Source organism: Pseudonaja textilis, chromosome Z, assembly GCF_049901715.1.
Source record: "Pseudonaja textilis isolate UNSWEBS1 chromosome Z, rPseTex1.2, whole genome shotgun sequence".
Classification (NCBI taxonomy): Eukaryota; Metazoa; Chordata; class Lepidosauria; order Squamata; family Elapidae; genus Pseudonaja; species Pseudonaja textilis.
The window spans coordinates 19568008-19592328 of NC_142008.1; the positions used below are offsets into that span (position 1 = coordinate 19568008).

Sequence of the window (24321 nt, forward strand, 5' to 3'; positions counted from 1 at the left end):
TGAGCTTGCCCTTAGCATCTTTTGTGGGAAGTCTATGGGGAAAAAAGCAGCTCGGGAAGAGATTACTTCTTTAAGCAATCTCTGCTGTGCCAAGATGGGGAAAAGCAAAGCAAAGCAGGCACAGGACAACACGTATTACTGCAGCTGACTAATGTGAACACATGACTGAAAGATATGCAAAAATTGTGCATGGTGGCCAAGTTATTCTTTCATTGTAATTTCAAATGGTACTGTTTAAGATAATTGCTAAGCGAGGTCTACCTATATAACTGAATTAGTGGTTGATTGGATTAATTATAATATTTGAATGACTGTTTTACTTTGTCTACATTTTGACCTATTAACTGAGAATGTTAAAGGCACTACTGAAGGTCTTTGTGATCTAGCTGATAACTGTACTATTTTATGCCACCCAGAATCATTTCTCATGAAATGGGCAGCTTTATAAATTTGATAACTAAATACATAATAAACTGAGGGAGAACCTCTGCTGGCTATCTGGATTGATGAACACATTTTCAAATTTCTCACTAGGGCTCCATTGCTTTGAGCAACTGGATGGAAGTTCTTTTTTTTTTTTACTGACCTATTTTCTGCTACTGTATTGCCTTCAGACTTGGAACAAACCTGAGTCAATTTACAAATATACTGTATAATAATAACAATAGTAACATTCTTTACTTATATATTAGGATTAGAAATTAATTTCTAATTTCTACCTTTGTTATCTAACCAATGCTAAAACAAATCCCAAGTTAAAAAGTATTCTGTGTCTTCTTTGTCCTTTATCTTTAATGTTAGCCTATCCATTTCTACACAATCTAGTATTTTTCTAATTATATTTTCTTCTGCAGAGGTTACTCATTTTTCCAATGTTATGCAAATATAATTTTTTCTGCTGTCAGAACATGTGATATTAAATATACATTTCCTTGATCTTGATGTTTCCAAAATAGACCAAAACCCAATGGAGGGGATTTCAGGTGACTTCAAAGACCAAACGGTGAGGGTTCACCAAATCTTTGTGTCCTCTGGATTTTATAGCAGAATCAGTGGGTTCTTATACTGAATCAATAGCACCCGATTTATTTCCACAGGTGGTTGACTAGATTTCCCTCCTTTATCAAAGCTAATATTTTGGTTCTTAGATGATCTGATATTTCTGTAGTAACAGTCTGCAAAAGGAGGGTCATCATCAGAGATTGGGGTCAGTTCTTCAACTATCAGGTTACCTATCTTTCTGGGATTTTTTTTCTAGTCTGCACCAAAAAAATATTAGGTCACCAAGGATGTTTATTAGAATTCATAACTCTTGTCATTCTTGTCCTTTGGTTTTGGTTGGATAAATAAATGCCACACAAGACTTCCAATGCTTGTCAATTAGGCTCTCTGCAATTTCCCCCTTCAACATGTTTTCACTTAGAATTTCTGGTGGACATCCTGGGAGATGCTCATGTACAGGTTACTCTCATTCAATGGACATTTGTTTTTAGAAGTGCTGCAGCAATTGGATATAATGACGTTGGTAATTAAATTTATCTCATATGAACGGTAAGATGGCCCATGGCATAATTAAGTTTAGCTTTAGAATTGAAGGAGGAAAAGGAAGTAAAGAGTTGCTGACAGCTACAGAATCTTAAATTCTCAAAGTGACATTGATCAGAAGAGATGAATAGAAGTTAAACAACAAAGATAAAGTGCCAAGCATTTGACACATGGACCCCATGCCCAGGGGTGGGTTTCTACCGGTTCTGTCCACCTCTGTAGAACCAGTAGCTCTGAAGAGAGCAGACATAGAACCGGTTCTATGTCTGCTGATGTTTTTGCCCATCCGCCCACCCGGGCTCTTACCTGATCTTTATTTCCTGATTTTTCAACTTCAGCTGCCATGCGAGGCACAGCTGCAGTTAAAAAAACAAGAAAAGGGGGCTATTTCAAGGGCTGCTTTTTGGCACACAGCATGCTAATGACGATTAACAGGCGCGCAGCTCACAGGGGCAGGAAAGCTTGTAAATCCTGAACTGGTAGTTAACCCTGTCGTATCCCACCCCTGCCCATGCCTCTAAACTGCCATTACCCACCAAAAGTGTGCCCAGCCCCATTTGGTCAATCACTGAACATTGAGATTACACTATCATTTTTATGTTAACGAAATCAATTTGAACTTTCTGAACAGTTTTATGCTTTGGGATTCTGAGGGTGAGTCTACCTTTTGGGGATCTCAAGGAATGTCCACTTTAGATTATATATGAGTATCAAATGGCTACATTTCTTTGCAAAGTTTTTAGAATAGCTTTTCATTCCGAGAGTGACCACCTACCATTATTTTCTTTCTAAACTCTGAAGAAATTGAGCAGAACCAACAGCAATGTTTTAATAAATTTCTTTTTATCGTGAGTATCTGTCAGCCTTACCAGGTAGACCATACAGAAAACCAAACCATATAAATAAATTATACTTTATTGTAAAGTTATATTAACAAAATATTGCAAGTACAATGCTTCCATTATTTTTTTTTTATAAATTTTATTGGTTTTTAAAAACAAACATAAACAAAAAAACATAAAAACATCAAGCCATCTTCCATAGGTGTACATGCAGTGTGCCGGTTGGTTTACAAATTGTTTTGTGCTTCCATTTCATAGTCTTCAATTACAATTACATTGCATATGATCTCATATTGTCAATCAAAAATTAAATACCTTAGTATCATTATTAATCAATCATTTGACTATACTTTTATTCATTCATGTTTTACAGGATAGTCATAATTTACTTAGTTTATTTTATAACAGTTTATATTATCATCCCAAATCTATCCTAAAATCATTTTGTAGATATAATAAGAAAAAAGTACATCTTTATATATTTATTATTTTCTAAAAGTCTATGTATTTCATTACTATATTTTATTGTCTAACTGTTGATAGAAAAGATCCCAAATTTTATAAAATTGTTTATCCTCTTGTTCTCTAATTTCAAATGTCAATCTACTCATTTCAGCACATTCCAATATTTTCTTAATGATTTCCTCGTGTGATGGTATTTTCTCAATTTTCCAGTTTTTAGCAAATACAATCCTAGCCGCTGTTAATACATTTACAATCAGGCATTTCAAGTCTTTACTATATATTTCAGGTAAAATTCCCAATAAAAATATCTCCGGTTTCAAGTCTATATGTTTTTTTGCATTTTTTCCAACCACATGTGGATTTTAGTCCAGTATATTTTAGCACCCGCACAAGTCCACCACATATGGTAATATGAGCCAGGTGTCTGATGACATTTCCAACATTTTTCAGATTTATTCTTGAACATTCTTGCTATTCTGGTCGGGGGAAAATGCCACCTGTAAAACATCTTATGCAAATTTTCTTTATATGCTGTTGACATTGTCATTTTATAATTTGGAGACCACAATTTTTGCCATTTCTCTAAATTGATCCCATATCCAAAATTCTTCCCCCAAGCAATCATAGTTTCTTTAACTTGTTCTTCTTCTAGTTTAATTTCTAATAAATATCCATACAATTTTTTAATCATCTTTTCATCAGTACCTATCAAAATCTTATCTAAGTCAATCAGTTTATCATAGAAACCTTCTGTTTTAGAATCTTTATCATATCTTGAATGTATTTGCACATATGAAAACCAATTCATCTTTATACCTTGTTCTTCTAGTTTTTGCATAGATTTAAGTTCACCCTTTTCATTCAATATTTCACCATATCTAACTGTTCCTTTTTGTATATTATAGGAAAGAAAATGCTTCAATAGTCGATAACCAGACTGGAATTTTCAAATAACATTGTCTTTTAATCTTCTCCCAGAGACTCCTGTATATAATGTCTGTCCTGTATATAATGCCATATATATTTCAACACAGTTTTATTTAAATCTTCAAAGTAGTCTTTTCCAAACCTAATTGGAATTGCTTGAAACAAATATATGATTCTGGGTAATATATTCATCTTGATTATTGAAATTCTCCCTATTAGTGACAGTTGTAAATTTTCCCATTTCACCAAATCTAACACTATCTGCTGTTTAAGTTTGATATAATCATTCTCTTTTAATGTACTACATCTTGCTGTCAAATATATCCCCAAGTACTTAATCTTATTCGTGACCTGAATTTTCAATAGGTCTGCCAGTTCTTCCTTTTGTCTTAATAGCATATTCTTTGTCAAGATCTTTGTCTTATCTTTATTTATTTTCAAACCAGCCACCTTTCCATATGTCTCTATCTTTTCTATCAATTTTGATGCTGTTTCTAAAGGGTCTTCTAAGATGAAAACCAGATCATCTGCAAATGCTTGCAGCTTAAATTCTTCCTTTTTGATTTTCATTCCTTTTATATTCTTTTTATCTCTAATATTTCTGTTTAGCACTTCCAAAGTTAACACAAACAACAAAGATGATAGTGGGCACACTTGTCTTGTCCCTTTTCTTATATGGATAGATTCTGTCAGTTCTCTCTCTATCATTACCTTTGCCGTTTGCTTATAGTATATAGCTTCTATTGCTTGAATAAATTTTCAAGCAACACCCATCTGTTCCAACAGTAATAACATGAATCACCAATTCACATTATCAAATGCCTTCTATGCATCTAGAAATTTCAGAGCCATTTGTTTTTCAGGATGTGCCTCGTAGTATTCCAAGGTGTCCAAGATTACTCTCATATTGTCTTTAATTTGTCTCTTTGGCAGAAATCCATTTTGATCAGGATGGATAAAATTATTCAAATATTTTTTAAGTCTTTCTGCCAATATTGAAGCAAAGATTTTATAATCTGCATTTAGTAGAGAAATGTGTCTATAGTTCTTAATTTGTAATGGGTCAGCCTCCTCTTTTGGAATAAGTGTTATATCGGCTTCTGATCATGATTTAGGTATCTACTTCTTTAACATAACTTCATTCATAACTTCTAGCAATGGAAGATTCAACGATTCTTGTAATGTTTTATAAAATTCTGCCGGAAGTCCATCTGGGCCTGGTGCCTTTCCATTAGTTTGCTTCTTAAGTGCTTCAGTTAACTCCATCATCGTTATATTACTTTCTAACATTTTTTCAGTCTCTTTGGGTATCTGAGGTAAATTAGCATTCTGTAAGTACTGTTTAACTCTTTCCTCATCAATATTCTCTTGCATATATAATTTCCCATAGAAGTCTCGAATGATTTCCTTCTTCTCTTTGCTACCATAGCAAATTTGGCCTTGGTCATCTATTAATTGCAATATTTCCCTTGATTCTTTCTCCTTTCTCAGTTTGTATGCTAACCATCTACCTGGTTTGTTTGCATCTTCAAAGTAGTTCCATTTAGCACCTCTAATTTTCTGTGCTAATTCTTCTTTTTCTATTTGACCCATTTTGTGTTTAATTATATCCATTTTTAACTTGATGTCCTTTTTCTGTGGCATTTTCTGTAGCTCTTTTTCAAGTCTTTTATGCTCATCCTCTAGGGCCTTAGAGGCTAGTCTTTTCATAGTATTCCTTTTCCTTGTATAGTCTATTATCAAGCCTCTTACATATACCTTCATTGTATCCCATACATTCTGAATTGATGTATCTTCTTTTTTGTTTTCTCTAAAGAAAAAAGCCAATTCTTTCTCCATCCACTGTGTGAAGTCTTTTTCCTTTAAAATAGTATTATTTAACGTCCATCTAGATCTTCTTTTTTGTCCTTTCCATTTAATTGTCATTGGATTGTGATCTGCCCAAGTACTTGTTTCAATATTTATTTCTTGAATGTTAGTTATTAATTCTGTTGACATCCGTATCATATCTATTCTGGACCTTAACGGCTGAGTTGTCCATTTATATTAATTGTAATCAATTTTTTCTCTTCCATGGTTATATTTTATAGTTAGGTTTAGCAGCTCTCGTAGATCTTAGTTCACATTGTTCTTTGACTTCCACCTTTCCACCTACTGCACCTTCTTCTTTTTCAGTCGCCATTTGGCAGTCCTCTTGGAATTCAATTAGTGAGATCTCTTTTTCTGCCTCTTCCTTTTTCCCTCCAAAAAATTCTGTATAAAATAATTCTGCTTTCTCAATTGAGTCAATCCTATGTCTCTGTTCTTGCCATGTGAACATTAAACCTTCTGGAATCAGCCATCTATAATTCACCTCTTTTTAAAGTAGCATTTTAGTCAGGAATCAGTATTCTCTTCTCATCTCTCTCACTCTTCTGGGTATTTGTTTCAAGACCACAATCTCCTTGTCTTTGTATTTCAATGTTTTCTCTTTTGCCACTTGCAATATTTGCATTTTAATGGCTTTCTTTGTAAATCTAATGTGAACTTCTCTTGGTAAGCTATTTCTCATCGCATATCTTGTGAAAACGTGATAAACCTCATCTATTCCATCCATCATCTTCTCTTGAGTTATTTCCAAAGCTTCAGCCAGTATTTATATCATTATCTCATTATCACTATCTTAAGTTTTGCCCTTTTTCTTCCTCTACGTTTTGGAATCTAAGGTAGAATTCTGATCTATCCATCTCCCATCTCAACATACCACTTTTATCTTGTTTAACCACCGTTAATCTATTATCAATATCTCCAATCTTCTTGTCTCTTTGTTTATCTTCTTCTTCAATTTTTTGGAATCTCTCATCATACTTCAACATCATTTGTTGGATGTTCTCCACTTTTTCATCGGTTTTCCCTGTGCTTTGTTCAATGTTCTCTGTTCTTTGTTCAGTGTTCTCTGTTCTTTGTTTGATGTTCTCAATTCTCTTTTCAATATTCTCTGATCTTGCTTGAATATTTTGAATTCCTTGCATAATCATCTGCAGAGTCACTTTTTCTTGTTCTTTTTCTTGCTTTAACATTGTCTGTATTGAACGTTGTCCTCCAGATGGTGGAGAGGAAGAAGTAGAAGTTGAGGAACCAGGAGCTGTAAATTTCCTACTCATTTTAAGCAATTCAAAATCTTCAGGTTCTTCTAAACCTTAATCCAATTGTGAAGTAACCAATTATAGTTCAAAATAAAAATGGTAGAAAAAAGAAAAACAAAGACAAGCTCCAACAAAGCCAAAAACCCAAATAGTTATTACAAAAATAAAATAAAATAAAAAGAAATATAGTAAAGCTGGTGAGGAGGGATAGCACAACTTAGAAAAAGTAAAAAGAGCACACTGCACTTTGTTTAATTATTCAAGGCTCTTATTATAGCTCTCTTCTCCAAAGACATATCACCTTTTTTCCCCCTAAGTTTCAACACCAGACTCCAGCTGTTGATAGAAACCCAGAAGAGCACCTGCAATAATACTCTCCCATGCTCTTCCCTCTATCATATCAAATAGCAATGTCCTTGAAAAAGAGTCTCAGTTCTTTCTTTCTCAGCTTTGTCTGGTCACAGGGAAATAGAATATTTTCAAGGCTCTAGTTGGCAATGTTACAAAGTTTCTTTGCTCTCACTTTCCCCCTCCTTTTCCAAGCAGGATATAAGAATTAATAAAAAAAAGAAAAAGATATTTTTTAAAAATGAAATAACTAAAGGGAGCCTCTAGTCTAAAATATCACAAAATCAAAAAGAAGAAAAAAATAGATATAAACGAAAAAACCAGTCCAGTTTCAAAATACAAGACCATATATAGAAAGTCCAGCAATGAGGAAAAAAACAAAAAACATTTCTTTGACATTCTTGTTTATAATCGCCACTTAATCACTTCTGTCAAAACTTTTACAGATTCTTTCTTTTCCTTAGGGTGACCTTTCAGATATTAGAATAAAAAAAAAAATTCTCACCAAACTCTTCTGTTTTGGAGCTGTCCCAACATCAGCAGCTTTAATGGCTGCCTCTTTGCCGCTGGCAAGAAGAGCTTCTCCTGGATCTACCAGGGACTTTGTGGCATCCCTGGGATTGAAAGGATGTGCTCTTCACTTTCACTGTCTCTTCGGGATGGTTTAGATCCGCTAGGACCGTCCAGGAGCAAAGATATCAGCAGTGATCTCAGACCTCCAAGATCGCATGCCATATTGTCGTGACACCAGCTCCGCCCTCTCAATGCTTCCATTATTTCTTTTATAGCCCTGGAAACTAGGCAGTGTCCTTTTTGAATCTCTTGCCCTGCCCACTATCCAGCCGGGGGCCTTTCTCTCTCTTATCTGATTGTATCTTAGATAGCATCTCATTGCTCTGTCTCACAAAGCATTGCATGATCTTGGACCAATATGGACAGGTAGGCTGTCTTTGTCTATAATGGTTCTGCCCCACAAACTGTCCATCTAAAGCAGTCTCCACTTGCTGTAAATGACATTCTTAGTTTTGAAGTCAGAAAAGTCCAAAAGTGCAGCTCCCAGCCATACTTGTCCTGGATTGCTGTTGGGAAAAAACTTCCTTCTTGTCAAATGCTGCATTTTCTTTATTTGGTGGATGAAATCAGCAACCAAAGAAAATGGCACTCCTCATTTCTTCCTTTCTCTTCAATCAAATAGAAGACAGATGCTTTGGCCAGAACCCTAAATGGATCATTTGTAAAGAATTTTGGGCACCAGGCCAACAAGAGACAGTGGTTGACTAACCTCACCCCATTCTAAAGTGAATGGGTCTATGAATTGCTGGCAAGGAAGAAACCAGAATCTGTAATATCAGATGGAACATGGAAGGTATCCAGAAAGTGAATGTTTCATAATTCATTTCTGTCTGAGGTGCTGCACAAGGATAGAATGAGACATGGAATCACTTGCCATTTCTCCTAAGTACTATGATTTATCATCTACCTGTCGGAAAATAATAATTTGCAAGGCTGTTTAGATATCTTGTGGGATGGACTCATGAACACACACACACACACACACACACACACACACACGGTTATGTTCTCAGTTCTGATTTATTATGAAATTATACTGTCAAGGCAAGGCTGTGGTAGTGGCTTTTAAAATTCATTTTATATGCTTATATTTTAAAAGGTCTATAATTGTCATAATGGAGTGGAGCTACTTTAAATTCCTTTTTGCATAAAGCTTTGCTTGACTGAGTCCACATAAATTATCTCTGTGTCTGTCTATCTGTCTGTCTATCTGTCATCTATCATCAATATCTTCAGGAAGGTACTTTACATGCCAACATCTGGAAAGAGAGTATCAGGTTCTAATTCACATATTGTGTTAAATTATAGCTTGTTTAGCCATGAATTTTAGTAATGAAATCACAAGTATCTGTGTTAACTTGACATACTATGACACATAATTTACACAACTACAGTGAGAAGGTCCATCAGTGCATTAAGCCAGAATCAAAGAAGCCATTTTTATGATGAATCAAGGCCAAAAAGAACCGTGTAGTATTCATGGAAAATGTATATAAGGATAGTAATATTTGCATAGAACTTTTAAAATGCACACACAGATTGTATGCTGGAAAATGCTCTTTCTTGGTTCTTGTTGACATTTTGGGATGAATTACTATAGTAATCATCTAATTAAAGTTCCCTCTGGAAAACATGAGGGTCTAATCATGTATGCTTTCTCTTAGGTTATGCAAGATACCTTCTCTTCTGAGTTGAAAACAAACTTATTGATGTTCTTTTGGACAGCATCTATCTCCAAAACAGCTTATGTACCGTATTTCCCCATGTATAAGCCACCCCTTTTTTCCAAAATTTTCAAGCCCAAAAAGTAGGGGGGTGGCATATACAAAGCAGGTACACTTTTTATACGTGAAAAATGCATAAAATAATAAAGTAGGAATAAACTGGTTTTCCAGCAGTATGCTATACTTTTTGTAAAAATTGTACGTGATGATACGATTACGAGTGTGAGTACGCGATAGAAATGCATACGCTAGGCATCGGCCTGAATGCTTCGTTCCTACTCTCGCCCGATGCGTAGATTGCTAGCGTCGCCCGCACCGCTTTCGGCGTCATGACCGAAGTTGTAGATCTAGACGTCGAATTTTGTTTCTTTGTAAATTTTCTTTCTTCATAACTTGTTTCTCTAATAAAATATTTTTTTCAAAACTTCACAGTCCAAAAAATTGGGGGTGGCTTATACAAAGGGGTGCTTATACATGGGGAAATATGGTAGTTTTCCTTACAGGAGAAAGAGAAGCTATACCTGAAATAACTTAGAAGTCTGCAAATTGGCATTTCTCAGACTTTGGTGTTCAGGTGTTGCTAGCTGCAATTATACTATTCAAAAGCCTCTAGTTTGAGAAGTCTACCTTTGTCTTCCTGAAACTTTCAGCCAACAAAGATAAAGTTGATGAATTTATAATCCAGAACCATATGGACCCATCATTTTAGGGTAGACTAAAGGAACTGATGGATGTAACTCATAGATATGATTTAAAAGGAGAAAATAGGCAAATTCATAGTAACTAAATAAAATTCATAATCAATTCATGGGTACAATATATGTTAAAAATCAACATTCAAATTACTAAGGATCCAGGGGGATTATATATTACTAAAACTGACTAGCACAACCACACCATGATTTTGGTGTATGCAATGATTTGCAGATAGAGAAAGGTAAGGAAGTTCACTAGTCATTGCTGACCCACTAGAGGTTGGTGTTCATCTCTATTTCAAGACTATTGAGCCAGTACTGTCCACAAACATTTCTGCACTCATGTGGCCAGCATGACCTCATAAAGTGGTGTTACTTTCCACTGAAGTGGTACCTTTTTATAGACAGATAAGGGGGTAAATAATTAACACATATCTAAGCCTCTCAAAAGGTTTGCCTGGGCAGCTGTCAATTTTATATAACAAACATAAATTTAAAAAGAGGCTTTAACATGAAAGAAGTTGGTTGTGATGGAAGATCAACTTCTATTTGGGCCAAAAAAATCAAGACAGTGGTCATAGTCCAACTGAGGTTCTACTATTTTTCTTACATTTATCACATGTGTGATTTTTGGAAGAGAAGGTTTTGAGACCTCACCTTTCATCTTACAGCTTCAACCCAACTGCTGTAGGCATGACCTCACCAACCAGGAGAAAAAATAACATGTTGTTCTCTCTAGATAGCAAGAGCCTTTATGACATGCTCCTGTTTAACCATTCTCTGATCTGGAGTACTGTACTTAGTTCCTTCCTTTTTCTCTGACTGCCCCAGTTTTTCGTCTTCTCCAGCAATTAGGAGAAACAATCTTACTAGGTTTGAGGGTCCTGCCAAAACTTTCTTGTACTTCTTTAGTGTTACTGATACTGACCTCTCATGTGTAAGTGGTACCTTTGGTGTTAAAATAGCAATAGCAGCCACAGCTGAAAAATAAGAGTGATGTGTGGAATTTGGCAAGATGGCAGGATAAAAGGGTGATATGCACATGCATTGGTCTGGAGTGGAAATAACAAACTTTGACAACCAGAAGTTATAGTCAAAATGGAGAGTCATACTGGTCCACTTCCATTATCATAGAATTTAGAGAAGAAGGCCAGGGCTGTCTTCAGTAGAATGGACATCAGGGGGCTGTCACTTTACAGCCTAATACAGACTCCGCTTGCAGCCTCTGGATGACGCAAAGTTAAGAAATAACCATTCTGTTACCCTATCCATTGCCTCATATTGATGCAGGCAGATTTCTGGATCAGAGCCAAGGTGTGCTTACAACCAAGTAGCACTTTGCCAATTGAACCTGTGCGTGCAGAGAATTCAGTTTGAAGAAGGTTCTGCAGCTGTCTCATATGCTAGAGTGGCTGTGGTCAATATTGCTTTATTTTCCTCTTTTTATTGTACTTGGCAGCAGCAGCAGCCTTTGAAAGAGAGGAAAGCAAACAGATGGTAAGCCCCAAAGATAGAAGGCTCTGAGTCACTGCTCCGCTAATGCTTCCGTTTATAACTTTCTCAATTACCGTCTTTTTTTTCAAGCTGTTTCAAAACAGCTGTAATGATTTCTATCCTTTTATCCTAAATGATTAAAATTAAGGTTGTGCACTTGCTTTAATAATATTGCTTTAATCTAGGTCCAGTTCCAAACTTGCACTTCTAGCCCCCACCCCAAAAAATAACCACTCTAAACAACAGATTTACTTATTTAACTCCCAGCTGCACCAGCTGTTCACCAAGCGTTTTTGTTTTGTTATTCCTATATCAATTCCAAAAGCTCAAAGCAGTTTGTTGTAAGGAGAGCAAGAAAATCCCTTTAAACAAGAAAAGGGGAATGACATTTACGCCTTTCGTGAAGTTTAAAGTAATGTCATATAATAATCTTAATTTTACTGTCATAAAGTAGGATAATGGGCTTATGGTTCTTTCTCCCTCTGGTGCCAAAATAACTCAGCTGGGATCAGGGTCCTGACCATGAAACAGAAGGATAAGCATTGATTTTTTTTACTGCTCTGCAAAATGATTCATAACCCAAGTGTTGTACTTTGGTCCACAGAACTCTGCAGCAATTGGCATTCAATATACAATCATTTCCAGTATTTGGACTTACTTGTTGACTTGGTCAGTGATTACACTATGAGTAGGGTTGAGACATTGGCTGGCTTTACACAATGCATGAACCATAAAGAGGCCAACCACACTGTATTTTAATGCATTACATCCCATGCAGTTAGTTTGTGCTTCAATTTATTTAACGAATCCCCAAATTGAGTTGAGTAAGCCATTTTTAAAGCGAGAGTGGTTAGTGTGCTGTACAATTGTGTCTACATTACAGTTGACTTCTTGTGGAGATTACCACTAAAAAAATAAAGATGGAATATAAGATGACAATGATGACAGGGAGACAATAAATCTGTTAGGGTCAATGTTGTAGGGCCTAGCCTGGGAGAAGCAAAACCATACATGTAGCCTGCAAAAGGCTACAGATCTCAGTCAAATAGTCTACCAATATTAGGCACCTATTGAAAAAGACATCTGGAGAGGAAGGTTATCGATTCAAGAAAAACAACTGTTTTTAAAGAAGGGGGAAAATCTCTTATCTGTTTTCATAAAGTATAAGGTAATAAAAGAGCTAACCACAAACGAGGATTTTCAAGAGGGTGTTACAATAAAATATTATTAATTTTGTGTTTATCATTAAGAGCGCATGACTCACTAATGCTGGTAATTAGGCACTGACATGATAGCAGGGACAGATGGAAGAAATCATTTTTGTCTTCATGACTTTTGCTGAAAGATGGCATAACAGATGCAACTAGATCTTATGAGCTTTCAGACCAATAATGAAAGCTGGAGATAGACTTTAGAGAAACACAACAATCACATTTTACACTTTTATTTGGGTTCTGAATGACACTACAGATAAAGTACTTTAATCAAATACAGGAAGAACAGGTTGCTGTGGACTTCCCCCAGATAAAACAGACAGAGTTAATTTGAAAAAGAAAATCCTGTTAGAATTGTTCATGAAAACACCATTTGTAGATCTTGGACTTGAACACCAAAATTCTATCTAGACTAAAATATAATTGGAGGCAATCCAAGGTAAAAGTCACCATCTCCACTTCCCCTATTCTGTCTCCCTTTGATTGTAACAGAAACTTTTGTGGTGACTTGGAATCTAGCTATTGAACTGCTCCATTATCTCAAAGTGCTCCTGCCAATGGTCAGCTCACTCCAATAAAATTTATATGATTACCATCTGAAGAGAGATTGCATTAACAACAATGTTTGATAGGTATTCAAATGTCCTGATCTGTAAAGATGATCTGACTTCCATCTTCCAATACAACATAGAGTTGATTGGGAGGAAGCTCTTACGCATGGAGGCTCTGCGTTGTCCATTGGTATCTGCATAGAGACCCATGTGGGAAAGCTGGTCTAGATCACATAGAAGAGCATTTAAACTCTTCAGCACATAAGCTCCAATGTCTAGAATTAAACACTATTTGTACGAATCAGCCAGAATGGAATCATGGTCTAAAGCAAATAAGCAATAGAGAAACTAGAAAGGATGAAGTACTTACAATATCTAGATTCAATACTGCTACCAAACATGTATAAGAACAATTCATTGTACAAGCGTATACAGCAATATATGTCAATTAGCAACACTGTACAATATGAAATCTAAAGTGCGCAACCCTCAGCTTGAGGTGGAAAAAAACCCAGCAAGATCATTCAAAAGGCAGCACAACTACAGACACAGTTTTATCTCTTTTTCCCCCTATTTTGCAAGTTTACAATGAGTCACTAGTACGCAAAGTTATATATGTTCAATCAAATCATATTACATTGCATTTGTATCTTCAAGTATTTTGAGAGTGTAAAACAATATTGCTTTACAAACTCAGGTGGCCATGTTGCTTTTTAGCTAAAGCTAAAACCCAATGTTTAAACAGGGTTGTAACTGGAAATTGTTCCATGATATGAAACTGAGGAATGACAGATTTCATTTCCTCCAAGATAGCCTTCCCTGATACAATAGCCTCAAGATGTTCTCTCATGCAGCAGCATCCATCATCTCAAACCACTGGCCACAATGGCTAAGATTGATGGGGTTTGCAGTCCCAAACGTTTGGAGGGCAACACACCAAGGAAATCTGCTTGAAATATGGCTGATCTTGCATCCATAAAAACTAGATGGACCTTCATTTTGTTTCCTTAAAAGAGGTATATGAACTGTGGACAGAATATTGATTATCATAATCACATATTTATATTAAAATAGCACTCTGTTATACTTTGAAATTCCATAACACTATATAAGATAAGCTGATAGTAGTATTCCCATACAATTGTTAGGGACTAAGCCTAAAACCCAGTAGCATTGGTTGAATCCATTTATAAATTTCATTAGAAATAATTCAGAGCAGATATTTTCTGCTTTATATTTAGTTGTTATGCTAGGCCAATTCTAGTTGTTAGGAACTGTCTAAGAGCTTAGGTGTGGAAAACCAGTTTCAAATAAATGGATTCAATGTTTTGGACACATTGTTCATAAGATCACATAGATCTTCCGGGACATTAGCAGCCAATCTCTGAAAGGAAATGTGGTCAGAGCAGCAGTTGACAAATATCACATGGCAAGTAAAAGTTATTTCCAACTCTTATGCTGCCTTCAGAGATCAACAGCACCAGATGTCTTCTCAAGAAGTCCAACTGCCAATCCTTAGAATCTACTGTGGGTCTTTGTTGTTACTTGAACGTCTTACCAGTGGACTGGCCTTTTTAAAACCTAAAATATTCATATTTTCTTCAGTAGCTCTGAGTACTGTAATATAATTAATTATTCTGAAGTGCACCCTTTTTTTTTTTGAGGAGGCTCCAAATGCAACCCTAATTTTACACCTAGACAGCAGTCTGGAAAGATTAGCTAGGTCATATGGGAAAAATCACTAGGAATAGCAGCATATTGTGATTTTCACTATTTTCGGTTTGTTTTCTTATATGCAGACATCTCCTGAGGTTCTGCAGTACTAGACTCTGGAGATATACAAGATAAAAGGACATGTAAAACAAACATTTCTTTTTAAGAATTTATGTGGGTTTATGTCTCAAAAGAAGCATTGTTAAACATTTGATGCATTTCATCTAAGGAAAAATAAAATATTTCATTCTTATATTTATTATTTGTCCCTGCAGTTTTTAGAACCCATATAAAATAAAAAATCTATATTTTACAAAATAGGATCTTTTTTAATATATATATTTATATATTTATATATTTCTTTTGTAAAATTAGATGTATTTAAGTACATCTGAATGTTGCATGTAAATTAGAAATTCTGTTCTAACAGAGTAAAAAAAAGATAAAAGTTACTCAGTTTTAATTTGCATTTTTGCATTTTGTTTTTATGCTGCCCTACAATCTGTGGCCATTTGGGAACCATTGTTCTATTGGCTATTTTTAACAAAAGGAATTATTTTTTAATAATCACACTGATCTTTAGAGATGAGATTGTGAATATATATATGTATGCTTGATATGCAAAAATGCAGCCTCTTGTATACTATCTTCCTGGAAAAGAAGTTTTTGCAAACTCAGAGGGGAGAAGACAACTTTTTAAAAGGAGCAATGTTCTTGATTTTAAATTGTACTCTACTTTGACGCCACAATATAGAAAGAGAATCACTTTGGAACAAACTACAAATACATTCACCACAGTTTGTGACAACTTAATTGTCTACCTAGAGGTACTTCAGAAGGATATGGCAGATTATAAGATTATAAATCTTGCCCAAGGCGTTCTATTTCTTCAATCAGAAAATCAATGTCTTGGTGAGCTGCTGCTGGATTGGAGATAACCATGCGGAAAAAATTGACCTTGTCTCCCAGGGGCTGATAGCTGACCATCGTGGTTCCATACTCCATCATCCGAGCTTTAATTACCGGTGCCACCTTCAAAGATAAAACATGGAAAGCAAATCAATGCTGCACAGTCGCTTCCATCTGACTCTTCTAGGGATGCATTCTGGGAAGGTCTTTGGGGTGAATGTACGACACTATTCAACAGAATGAGAGCTCTTCAAATTCATTAAATCAGCTTTTTGAAGTGAATAAATTAATAGATGTTACCATATCATGGCAACCTACTTCTGGAAATTTACCAAGTCCAAAAGATCTCCTCCTGCAATAGTCTAAAATTTTAGTACAAAGGTTGGCACTCTTGTATAAACCTGGATATCACAATTCCATCACATGTTAATGGTCTCAAGATTTCCAACATTTCTGTGATTTTCAGAAAATTTGGGTAAAATTTCACATCATGTGAAAAAACTTTCATGAAGTTTCAGCATTTTCATGTGAGATGTTGAAGTATTTTAACATATTTCCAAGATTCACCAAGATCTCTGATCATCAAGTTACTAATCTCACCAAAACATGTGACTTTGCTTCAGTAATATCTACCATGTTTTTCATAAAATAAGGCCGGGCCTTATTTTTTTTTTGACCCCCGAAAAAACGGCTAAGCCGTCTTTTCGGGGGTGACTTAATTTCCTCCCCCACCTAGAGCACCCCATGCGCACGTACCTCTCCATGAGGCCATTTCTATCAGCCGACAAAAGCTTCCCAAAGGCAGAGTCACCAGCCGCTTCAGGGCGAGGCATGGCTGCCCACATCCGCTCACCATGAGGCAATGTCTTTCGTGTGATGGAAGTGCCCCAAGGGCAATCACCAGCCACTTCAATTGGCCGGTAGAAGTGGCCTCGAGGCGAGGGTTGTGTGCATGGGCACTCGCTCCGAGGCCGCTTCTACCAGCCGATTGAAGTGGCTGGTGACTGCCCTTGGGAAGCTTCCATCACCTGAAAGACACTGCCTTATGGTGAGGGGACATGGGTAGCCACGCCTCGCCCCAAAGCGGCTGGTGACTCTGCCTTCGGGGAGCTATCATCAGCCGATAGAAATGGCCTCGCGGCGAGGGGAGTGTGCGTGGGCGCTTGCCCCAAGGCTGCTTCTACCGGCTGATCAAAATGGCTGGTGACTGCCCTTAGGGAGCTTCCATCACCCGAAAGACACTGCCTAATGGCAAGGGGACACAGGCAGCCATGCCTCGCCCTGAAGCGGCTGGTGACTCTGTCTTTGGGGAGCTTTCATTGGCCGATAGAAATAGCCTCATGGCAAGTAGTGTGTGCATGGGCGTTCGCCCCAAGGCTGCTTCTACCAGCCAATCAAAACAGCTGGTGACTCTGCCTTCAGGGAGCTTCGATCGGCTGATGTTCTATCGGTAGTAGATCGGGGTATTCTAGCCTAGGCTACCTGCAGGGCGCTCCTAAAGGCAAGTTTTCTCCCCACCCCCACCCTTCCCCCCCATTTCTCTTCACCTCATGTAGTTCCAACAAACGATGTCAGAAATGGCGGGGAAATGTATGGTATAAATAGGCCTTAATTTGGGGGGGGGTTAATTTCACCTCAGGCCTAGAAATCAGGCTGGGCCTTCCTATTGGTGGAGGCCGTATTATTGGAGAAACATGGTACATAAAGATAGGAAATCTTGTGCCTTCTAGAGAGGTTTAAGTCCCATTAATCTCAGTTTGACTGAGGTTAGGTTAGGACTGAGGGATTTTAGGCCAAACTTCTGTACAATAAGTACCAGAATGCTGATCCTTTCAAGATGAATGTAAACTAATCTTTGTTGTGAAGTTATAAATCTCTGTCTTCATTCTCCACTGCCTTTAATGCGCTGGAAATATGATTTGTTTCATTTCATAATCAGGCTTACACTATCTTCCATAACCTATGCAAGTTAGTTAACTGGTAAGGGTTCCTTTTCTATTTAGAAGAGATTTGATAATTGTGAGAGATCACCCAGATACAGATGGATGTCCTAAGAAATTGCATAGCAGAAATAGACTTCATTCTGTTCTGTTCTGTTCTGTTCTGACTCTCTTTTACCTTTGAAAGACGGTTCATTCTTTCTTCATTATCTTCTGTATTCCGTAAACTGGGAGGCACGTACCAGAAGCAAACATTTGTGTGTTGAGGCTAATGGAAGAACAATAATGGCAGTAAGCACTGTGTTTTCACTTTTTCCCAGGATTGCCTTCCCTATGATTGTGATCAGCTGAAGTGTTTTTCTTATTTATTGATTTTGGTGCATCACGGTAAGAATAACTAGCATTGTAATCAATGCACCTACTAATATTTTTTGGATCTTATGCTGGCAAATCATGTTTCATTCCAAATATCTGTTTTCTTAAGAAGGTGACATCCACTCAAAACAATCTGGGTCATACTAATGGTTAATTTTATTATACATTAGAATTATCTGATTTGTTTTTACCTAAATGTTTGTAGTTCACTGCCCATTACATCAGATGCATATATTCCATTTCATAAAATTCTCTGTTGTGATCCTGTAGAAGACTTAATATGGCTATCCCCTTTGAAACAAAAGGACAGAGCTAGAGTACAAAAGTATTTATTTATACATGTTGTAATGATGGGCATGAAAGAAAGATTAAAATAATTAACTTTTTGATGGCATTTGACTTTTTGAAATGTAGTCTCTTTCTTTGAATTTCCACTGCCCTCCCTAGCCTACTGTGTACTGAGAAGTAATCATACATAGGGCCTGATTATCTTAGGGATCACCCTTCTTCAATCATCCAGCATATTCTTTTCATGTATAAGTATAGACATATGTAAGGCAACCATGAACTTTAGCACTGATTCCTTGTAGCATGAAGATTGAGAAACATTCTCACAGTTGCCAAATACTTCTATGGTACCATATCTCCCATCTGATCCCATTTATATAATTTGTGCAGGATACAATTTCTTGTGAATAAGTTTTGAGATCTGTCAATAACTAAAAAGTAGTTAGAGTGCTAGACAAGAAATTGGAGAATTTTTAATTCATACCACCACTAAGTCAAAGCTTTGAGATTGTCACATAGATGTCTTGCCTATATCTTGGAGCTATGAAGGTAAAACTGAAGGATGGAATACGATGTAAACTGCCTTTAATTTCTGAAGGCGTATTAATATGTCAATTAATAATAAACAAATATTAATATAGTGATGAAAAATCTGTAACAGCACAATTTTTGCACGATAATTTGGAAGAGAATCCATTGGTACATTCTCAAAGATCATTGTACTTATATACTGTACAACACAGTACAATGGACAGCTAAAACTGTACTAGCTATTCAAAAGTACAATTGAAAACATACCTTTCCATCAAACACCATTTCATAGCCTTCTCTGTTCTTAATTTTGTTATATAGATACTCTGCAAGATCCAAGCATTTGTCAATATGTGCTTCAAATCCTATAGTGCCCTGCAGAAAAAAAGGAAAGAAAAAATAGCATGAGTGACTATACAAATCACAGTAATTTTTGTTTGAAAATGGAGCAAGCAATTAAAAGTAAAGGGTGAGTAAGTTTGTACTTTCAGATCTGTAAGCTTGATGTAAATCTTTCTGGGTAAACCAGACAGGAAACATGACAAGATAAACTAAATCTACTTTATTATAAGAGTACATTAATAGAATCTTGTAAGTCTCAAAGTACAAAGGTGCTTTTCAGGAGGCAACTGGACTTTCTTGATTTTTCTTTGAAGACGTTTCACTTGCATCCAAGAAGCTTCTTCAACTCTGACCGGATAGTGGGCAATGGAAGGATTTATATTCCTTGTGGACAGCTGGTTGTTTGCATCCTTTTAGAGGGCTGTTGAAGCACTTGATGGTTTATCTGTGTCCTCAGGGTCACTCCTGATTTCTGTAGTCTACATTTTTTCCTCTGGAAATCCATTCCTACTTCCACACCATTCAAAGGGTGTCCACCCCAAATTGTATAGCTAAAAGTCTGTAGTTGCCTCCTGAAAAAGCACCTTTGGGACAACCAGGACCTGGATGACTGAGAATCTCTACAGACTTCTGAAAGTACAAATTTCCCACACTCCACTTTAACTGCTTGCTACATTGGAAGAGGGGTCTTCCTTACTCTCTTTAAGAGACTGCAAAACACTTGTTTGATTGTTCCCTAGGCAGCATCTCTTCTCCTCTTTCCTCAAGATCACCCATGCATTCCATTACAGGAGGTCACAAATGACAACTATGTGAGGTCCTTGCTTAACAACCCACAGTGACAGTAACCTCACTTAACAACAGATAGAAGTGCTAAAATTTCTGCATCTACATAGTGGGTCATTTGATATTGTGCTTTAGCATTATGCCATGTAGAATTGGAAATAAATAATTACCTACATTTAAATGAGAACCACCATTACCTGTATATGCAAAGCCTACTTTGGACTAAGTGGACCAAAGACTACATTCTATTTGTATAAAAAAGTAAAGAGAAAATCACTGTGTCATTGGAAAGCAACAAGAATAATGCTCCATTAAAGCATTAATTTTTGTGATGCCCTAAAATTATTACATTAGGGGGAAATGAATTATACATATTAAAACATGGTTTATTCTTTTGAGCTTAGTACTTATGACATGGGAATTGACAACTCAAAAACATAAATGAATATTCCTTCTTTTTCCTATTATTAAAAAAATAATAGGAATTAATATCCTATTAATTCCTTCAACCTTTGAAAATATATTTATGGCCCCGTTACTCAGTAAATTGAAGATCAGAAGTTACGTGTGACATATGGATGAATTGTATACAAATGTGAATTATGATTATACAAAATACAAGAATTAACCATTGCATAAAAATTTATATTGTACATATATTTATGAGAAGTCCTCATATACATAATTTTTGTAGTGCTGGCCTCCCTCCCTGTTTATTGATGTCTTTTGGTTCTATTTCTCTTTTTTAATTAAGTTAATAAAAACAACATAAATAATAAATAAAGATGAACTTCCCCAACAGGTAGTAACACTGGTTGAATCCCACCCCTGAATGGGATGCACAAGTGATTAATAGATAAAATAAATAATATAAGAAAGTAAAGGAGAGGAAATGATATATTTCACTTCACTGAGTGCTGGAAGGAGTGAACTCAGTGACTGGTAAGGTTACTTCTAGAACAAGGGTGTCAAACTCACATTGTCATGGCAGTGTCACACGACGTCTCGGGACTCTCTCCGCCTTTGTTAAACCATGCGTGAGCATGGCCAGCACATGTTGCATCCAGCCCGCAGCCCTATCTATCTATCTATCTATCTATCTATCTATCTATCTATCTATCTATCTATTATTTATTTATTTATTTATTTATTTATTTATTTATTTATTGCTGTTTACAATAACGAACAATTTTTAGACAAATCATGCCAGAAAAATCTGTATCATTATGCAGGAAGTATTTATTTGGCAACACCTTTTCAAATGGCCAAAGAGGTGGCCCTTTGAGGTTTCTTACAAATATGCCCCAGAAAAGAACAGGTTTTTAATTTGTTTCTCCACATCAATAATGTGTCCATTCTTAATTTCTGCCTGAAGTGGAAGCAGGTGTTTTCATCACAGTTTGTCACATCTAGTTTTAAGAATTTCTAAAACAAAATCCTTTCTATTTCCCAAAAGCTTTTAGCTTGATTACATTAAAGCGTCATAATCACGGTATGCTGCCAGCTAGCAAGAACTGGATGACAAGCCATAATTGCATGACATCAAATGTTCTAAGCTTGAAAGTGACACCCACTTTCTGGGTGACTTCCTGGAGAAATGTAAACATATTTGTATCATTGTTTGTTGGTTACTTCCAGCTTTCTTGTCTTATCTGCTTCTTATAGAAACAGAGGTCTTATGTAAGAGATTGCTCAAGTTTACCTCCAAGCTGCAGTGCAGAAGGACTAAGAAGGGTTGCCTAGCAACCAACATGCAATTTCGACTTGTCCAAAGCACAATGGAGAGGGAAGCAAAATGTTCCCTTGCCCATTTTTTTTTAAATCATGTGTTGATAGGATAAGGGGAGGAACTGGCAGAAGGGGAATGTCAGAACATAGGAATGGTTAAAACCTTTGCCAACTTCTTTCTCCTTGCATCTATTTTAGAAGGTATACTAGAGTTGTTATGTTTTCTGCTTTAACATCACAGGAAACCATGACTTTCATTTTCTGCAGTTACACTTTGGCACTGCAAAAACAGGGTTGGGACTGCATGAGGATCCTGGGCTCAAAGTGTTCCTCATTACAGAAACACTCCCTTTCAAGGAATACCATGATAGGAATTTGCAGATGGAGCATGAGTCAAAGAAATTGGGAAACAGATTCAAGAAAATAGACCCAATTTAGCTGAAGGTAAACCCGTGGAGATATTTGTATATATAATGTTCTCAGCATGTTCCAATGTTCTCAGCATGTTCCAAAGAAGTAGCATTATCATTGGTGTTTCAAGATTCCTCTATAGACCATTTCAAGGAAATTAGCAAATCTGATCTTGTCTCTGAAGTTCAACATTTTTCCTTACTGCATTTTGAGATCCCTGATTTGGACTACTCTTATCCCCACAAACTTCAACTAAATGCTTACCTTTGCTCTCCACATCAGCCATAGTTTGAAGACGTCAACATGGCGTCCACATTGCAATGCCTTGTCTCCAGTGTCATAAGAGAGATCATAATGCTTATCTTGTTGGAAGAGGTAAGAAGCATGCATCTGATTGCAGCTTTGCATCAGCCCCTTAAAAAGAAACAATCACTCTGCATAGTTCTGATTTACTGCATCTTAAAGAACTACTTGTATTGGAAAAAGTATCAAAAAGAGCAGGCAAAATGATTGAGGAGCTGAATAAACTCTCCAAGAAAAATTCTCACAGTGTTTGCAGGTTTACAAATAAGGGACTATGTCAAAAGTGTATACAATTATTTTAAGAGGTTTAAAAATGGAAATGGATAAGCAGGAAGATACTTTCGAAAGGGAGATAGGGGCTTGGGCGGGCACTCTGGAGGCCTGGAAGCATAAAATGGTAGAGATGGGAAAAATAATTAGACTGAATAGTAAAGATGTAAATGAATGTTCAATACCACAGACAATACTGCTACCCTTCAAAAAGATCTTGACTATGTATCAGAATGGTCAAACAAATGGCAACTTCAAATCTCAACAAATAAATGCTCTGTTTTACATATCGGCAAAAAAAATCAGAAAATGAAATACAAGCTGAATAGTCAAGACCTTGTTGATGATCCAAGCTCTGTAAAGGACCTTGGAATACTCATCTCTAATGATCCAAGTGCTAGAGCCCACTGTAACTACATAGCCAAAAAGGCATTAGGAATTGTTAACCTAATCCTACATAGCTTTTTCTCTGGTTATATCACACTACTAACTAGAGCATACAAAACATTTGCTAGACCAATACTTGAATACAGCTCATCAGTCTGGAACCCACATTACGTATCTGATATTAGCACAGTTGAGAAAGTCCAGAAATATTTCACAGGAAGAGTTCTCCACTCCTCTACTCATTGTAGAATACCTTATGCCACCAGACTTGAAATTCTAGACCTAGAAAACCTTGAATTACGTCATCTTCGGTCTGATCTAAGTATGGTATAAAAAAATCATACATTGCAATGATTTACCTGTCAATGAATACTTCAGCTTCAACCATAACAACACAAGAGCACCCAATAGATAAAGACTCAAGGTTAACCTCACCAAACTTGATTGCAGGAAATACAACTTCAGCAACAGGGTGGTCAATGTCTGGAATACGCTACCTGACTCTGTGGTTTCTTCCCCAAACCCCAAAAACTTTAACCTTAGACTGTCTACTGTTCACCTCACCGCTTTCCTAAGAGTTCTCTAGGGGGCATGCATAAGTGCACCAATGTGCCTACCGTTCCTGTCCTATTGTTTCTTTTTATTTTTCTTATATGTACCCATTTCATGTATTCATAACTATGTATATACTTATACCTATTATCTTGTAAGCAATTGACAAATCAAAATAAATAAAAATAAATAAAAGATAGAGACAAAGATCCAAGAGAGGAGTATGGGAGGCAAGCCAAAAAATAATTAAGAATTGAAGTATTAAAGCGGACAAGAAATGATG

The 24321-nt window shown here is 36.4% G+C and overlaps 1 protein-coding gene across 2 annotated transcripts in view; it reads right to left on the minus strand.

Annotated features, from left to right (window-relative positions):
• Positions 1 to 13166: 13166 nt before the first annotated feature.
• Positions 13167 to 24321, minus strand: part of GAD2 (glutamate decarboxylase 2) — a 50630-nt gene continuing 39475 nt past the window's right edge. Inside the window, exons 13-17 of one of the 2 annotated variants that reach the window (XM_087917748.1) lie at positions 22791 to 22940; positions 19527 to 19634; positions 18244 to 18333; positions 16038 to 16248; positions 13167 to 15332 (exon numbers count right to left, since the gene is read on the minus strand). In XM_087917748.1, coding sequence (XP_087773874.1) covers positions 16075 to 16248; positions 18244 to 18333; positions 19527 to 19634; positions 22791 to 22940 — 522 coding nt within the window. In that variant the 3' untranslated portion in view covers positions 13167 to 15332; positions 16038 to 16074. Of the gene's footprint in view, positions 16249 to 18243; positions 18334 to 19526; positions 19635 to 22790; positions 22941 to 24321 lie in introns of both variants that reach the window. The other variant, XM_026710018.2, reaches the window with a different exon arrangement.